Source organism: Sinocyclocheilus rhinocerous, unplaced genomic scaffold (genome assembly GCF_001515625.1).
Source record: "Sinocyclocheilus rhinocerous isolate Xijiao unplaced genomic scaffold, SAMN03320098_v1.1 scaffold875, whole genome shotgun sequence".
Taxonomy (NCBI): Eukaryota; Metazoa; Chordata; class Actinopteri; order Cypriniformes; family Cyprinidae; genus Sinocyclocheilus; species Sinocyclocheilus rhinocerous.
In genome coordinates this window covers 607,826-613,320 of record NW_015659463.1, presented here as the reverse complement: position 1 = coordinate 613,320, position 5,495 = coordinate 607,826, and the positions used below count along the sequence as shown (strand labels likewise).

The 5,495-nt window shown below is 37.9% G+C and overlaps 1 protein-coding gene across 1 annotated transcript in view; it reads left to right on the top strand.

The window, feature by feature from the left end:
• The first annotated feature begins 2,020 nt into the window (after window positions 1–2,020).
• Window positions 2,021–5,495, top strand: part of LOC107723923 (syndecan-4-like) — a 13,653-nt gene continuing 10,178 nt past the window's right edge. The window contains exon 1 of the mRNA XM_016532652.1: window positions 2,021–2,275. Within this exon, the coding sequence (XP_016388138.1) occupies window positions 2,216–2,275 (60 nt within the window). The 5' untranslated portion in view covers window positions 2,021–2,215. The remainder of the gene's footprint in view (window positions 2,276–5,495) is intronic.

Sequence of the window (5,495 nt, the reverse complement as noted above, 5' to 3'; positions counted from 1 at the left end):
AGTCCGACTCTCTAACCATTAGGCCACGACTTCCCCTTATGTCCGACTTATGTCCGCATTTCTCACATTGTATGCATTCACAAATGTATTTCACTCTGCACTCTCAGTCTTAAGGCAAATACCATCTTTAAAAAACATGTTCATCTCTTGCATTTTTCAGAACACTTCCTTTACGTTGTTTAAAATGTACTCTAGTCCCAGACTAAACAAATCAAGGCTGAAATCAGGCCAGATTCTTCTCGCACTTCTTAATATAGGACAGTCTGAGACCTCATGAGCAGCCGGTCAGTGACGCAGCTGGTACTTTTTACAACTTGGTTTGAGCGTAGAAGAGCTTTCCACAATTTTACAAGCAATCTGAAGTTGATGTTTAAACTTTGCTGTATGAGCAGATGTGAAGAACACATAGTGTAATCAAGCAAGAAATACTGCAAGATTCCTCGGTGGACAATGAGGACATAAGAAGATAATTGGTGATTTGTTGTTTTGAAATATATAAAGAGAACTGCTGTAGAAGTGCATGAATGTATGTATATATAGATTGTTAACATTGCATTAATAATAATGTATGTTTGAGTTTTTACAATTATTCAGATTAGAATCAAGATTAGAGTATTATGTCAGTTGTAATACCATTACATTCACCCAGCCACTTCTAACAAGTCAATCTGAATCGGAATCAAGTTTGTTTGCCAGGTAAATTAGGCATTTAAGAGGATTTTGACACAGCAAGTATTATTTCTGAACTTTAAGTCCTATACAATGACCATTTACATACATGAAAGACTTTAGCATGACAGTCTTGATTTACTGATTAAGTGACTTGTACTGAATGATTTGCATTGCATTCTAAGCCACTATTCTTACAAATAGGGAATCATAAATAGTGACACATTGCAGACATGCTTAGATGATTAACCTAATTTAAAAAAAATGCCTAACTCTAATCTTTGCAATAGAGTATATTTCTAATGACTTTACAAAGAATTGATGATTTCAGTGATTGCCAGGAGATGATTTAGGCTAGCCTACTGTAATAAAGTGGATTTGGGAGTAAAGCTCTATTCACTGACAGTGTCATGTTGGGACTTGCAAAAGTGGTTTCAAGTTCAAAGTCATGCTAGAATAGAAATGCTGTGGTAAGAGTGAGTTATTCCATCATTTTCCAGTTACTGTGACTGGATGAGAACCAAACTGACGCCTTTTAGTGGAAATGACAACTGTTAATTCTATGATGCAACACCACCTAAACCTGAATGTAACTGACATTTATTAAACGAAAAAAGAAAATAAACTCGTCAAATGGTGAGATGGTTTGCTGGTCTTAAGTGGTCTCAGCCTAGTCAGTTTGCTGGAGGATTTTGGAGATCAGCATGCTGACCACCAGGCTGGGAGACCATCGACCGGCTAAAACCAGCTTAAACCAACTAAGACCAGCAAGCCATCTGGTCTAGTTTAAGAACTTCTGTCAGTAGAGAAGAAAAAAAGAACAGAAAAGAAAACTCTTTTTATCAGCAATAGCATCTAAATATCATTGTGGTTTTCGTTTTTCAGAATGCTTAAGGGAAAAGGGAAGAACAATCAAAAAGTACTCTCAAAAAATCCCGGAAGTTTACGTCATTGAACTTTCCACAAGCGTCTCTCTTTTCTAATTCTTCTTCCTAAAACTTCTTCAAACATGCTAGTCATGATTCCATAATTTCATTTTGGTCAGTTAAGGACGGATATTAAGTACGTTAACCACGTGTAATTGTCAGAGAACGGAGGATTTTGCATTTATACGAGATTAATCTTAAAACAATTGTTTTATATAGTAAAAAAAAAAAAACTTATTCTAATCATCGTAAAATTTCTGTTTACAACGTACTTCGTCGTCATAATGGATTCTAATGTATTGTGTTGTAAACCTGTTGCGTCCGGAGTTTCCGAAAACACGTCACTGCTTCTGCCTGTGTCTTGATTGGCTGCACACGAAGAGGGCGGGTTTTAGGTTGGTCACGGCTCTAAATAAAACCAAACTGGATCAATCATTACACAGGAATATTGCGTACAAACACAGAGGATAGCAGTAAGAAATACGCGATATAAATCTCATTGAATCGACATAAAAAAGGAGTTACAAAACCAGGACCGGTTTATTTTGATTTATAGAAGTGATTCACATCGGAAACTGACAACAACTTTCGGCATCGGGGCTTTTTATTTTGAAGAGAAGATGTTGAAAGTTTACCTCATGCTGGTTTTGTCTGCGGCTGCTGCTGTTTTCGCTGAATCGGTGAGTGTCTTGTGAATTTTAACTTTATATTACATTCAGTTAAGATACTAAGGGTATAGTCGAGTAAAATTGGTTTCTTTAATTACAAATGACGGGGAAAAAAGGTGTTACACTTGTGCTAGCTAAAGCTTTAGCTCCCTGACAACAGACCTGTTGAAACAACAAAGGCTTCTAAGTTATATGTTCAACAAACGTAACACTTTAGATTAATCATTTAGCTTTAGTTTAATTGTCAAACGTGCAGACAAGTCTTCTCGGTCTTTGGTCGCATTTTCCAATGGGCGCGCACCCCAACTAAACCTTTTTTTGAGTGTAAGATTAGTGCAAAAAAGTGTAAGATTAGACAAGGAACAATTAGTCGTGGAGTTGTGGATTTGTGATATTCAATTTGTGTGCGTGTATATTTATGTAGGTGTGTACGAAATATATTTAAGAGAGTAGTTTAATGGCTTTTGACACCAAACTAGTCTTGCGCGTATTTGTTTAAGTAACCTCATGAGTAGCATTGGCTTTCATGTGACAGTTTTTGCCCTCAGGGATTTTTTTTTATAGCTTTATTTGATTAGACTGGATTCAGTCCATGAGGTTTAATTTTCCATCTGTTCATTATGGAATCACCCACTGGAACACCTGTGAATGGGATGCCACAGCTTTGTGTTGGCCAGTTCTTTCATAACTCAAAAGAATAGCTTGCTGCAGATGTCTTTTGGAGCTGAAATAGAAGACAAATGCCACCCAGTGTGCTTGCTGGGTCAGTCAGCCAGCCACACACACACCCTCACACAAGTCAAAATGCAAATTTTTTGGGCCCAAACCTTCCATTCTCTCACAGACCTTTGGAAAGGTGTTGCCGCAGATCTTTATCTATACTTAAACACCAACAGATGCAACTTTTGTATTGCGTCTTGACCTTGTCTGTCCATGGTTTTAGTGTGTAATATTGTGTAATCCACGGGTAATAGAACAGTAAAACCAGCTGCACTGTTAGTAGTACATCGGATGGTGTGATATAATCTCGGGTGGGAATGTGAGAACAAGCTCACACGCACCACAGGCCTTGTCCTTCGAGGCAGAGAAGGCCGCAGCATTCCTCAAAATCATGCAGAAGAGTCTGTGTTCCTTTCATCCCCCTCCCTCTCCATTCTTTAGCGTTTTCCTGAGGAATTTGACCCCTCCTGACCTTGACCAGCCCTTCTTTTGGGATTTCACACAGTTCGGCGGATTTAAATGGTCCACCACTTTCATCCAGGTCCCTCCTCTTTAGCCACTGGACAAGTTTGTGTGGCTTAAACTCAACATGACATGGACACTTTAAACCTCAGTAATAGGCAAAGTATGAGTGGATATTCTCGATTTGGCATAGGGGTTGGTTATATTTGAATATTTGAGTGTAGCTTTCACCACCTTAGCTGATATAAAATATAATCTCTAGTTAGAAAGATACATGTTGGGCAAACAAAAAAAAGTGGCAGTGATATCGATAACCTCCCAAGAGGTTTTTTCTTTTTCTTTTTTTTTCTGGATTTGTATCCTGTATATACCTGTATGTGACAAACTTTTTTGTTTATTTTTTGGTTTGTTTGTTTTCCCAGTTTGTCTTTCTAGCTATTAATGTTGGTGTAGAAACAATTTTCTCTCAGGAATTGCTAGTAAATTTCACAAACAAATAAATGGCAAGTAACACATTGAATTAAACATGAGTATGTTTAAAATTTCTTATAAAACATACTCCAATAATCTTTCATTTAAAAGTTGGAAAAAAATAATTTTAGATTTATTACATAAAGTATTTTGTCACCTTAATAGCTTAATCATTATCTTAAAAGATAACATGAACTGTTATTATTTAATTATTTTTTAAGTGTAATGGCCATGCCAGTTGTCTTGCTAATGATTGTTATGAATTAGGCATGAGGTGATTTGCATATGAATAGGTTTGCTTTTATTTATTTATTCAGTTGTTATTAGGGTGCAAAGCTCATCTGAATGGCTGTTGAAAGGCAGTGGACATGATAAATACTTTCGCCAGGATGTAATAATGCTTTCTGCATTGCTGTCCACTGGCCTATTAAATCGCTTTTGAGGCTGGAATGTTGGCACTGAACGAGAGTTTTATTTGCTGCTTGGGTGAAAGAAGAATTTGAGTTATTACAGCAACTCTGCTAGTGAACGCAGTTGTTTATTGAAAATAAATGCAATGCCTTATGCTGTCTGCTCTTGTTTTGCAAGTCCAAAGGAATATCTTGAGGCCATGTAAAGGGAATCCTGTGTGTTCTAGAGTCATTTAGCAGACCACATCCGTCACCGTTCCAGTTCTGTTGCTTGTGGAGCTATTAACCATATGCCAGTCGTGCTTTAGTTGGAAATGCTGATAACCAGCCACCAGCTGTCCTTCATTATGATGGTTCCTCTTTTTTTGACTTGGCCTGTTTCTTTTTTTCTGCTTATTGGTGTGAATGATAGCACTTTAATGCTTTTATTTGTGCTTAAAGGGGTCATATGATGCGATTTCTATTTTTCCTTTTCTTTAATGTGTTATGTAGCTGTTTGTGCATGTATACGATCTGCAGAGTTACAAAGCTCAAAAGGATTTATTCTATCTAAAAGAGAAGGCTGATCCAGACCGGGCTAAAACGCCTCGTTCAAACACGCCCCCACATGTCTACGCCACGATGTGGAAATATTTGCGTAATGCCGCCAAATGTGCAGCACTTTATTTGGCCTTCCGGAAGTAGATGCAATTAGGAGTCATTGTTAAGATCTGTTTACAACAGAACAGCACAACCCAAATGTTCGAATTTGTGCAACGCATTTTATGGACGACAGTTTTGTGAACCTAGGAGAGTACGAGGCTGGCTGTGCACAAAGGCTATTTCTAAAAAAAAAAATGGGTCCATTCCGACTTTGCTATAACAATCTGGCGCTTCTGAATCAGTGACTGTAAGTATGTTTTGTTATTAGTTTAAGTATTTGCTATTGACTGTTCAAGTGCGGAGTTTTGCGCAGCACAGAGTAACGCTTTGTGTGTGTGTGAGGGGAACAGGGTCACATCACAGGAGAGTGAGCTGTCTGTCAGAAATCATAGCACGTCAGCTGTCTTAACCGCGGCTTGTGTACTGCATCATCACTGCGTCTGTCACGCGACTCTGTTGCCCTTTCGGGCTTGAACTGATGGTAAAACTAACAACATTATTAACGGTCTTGATATTTACTTTGAAAG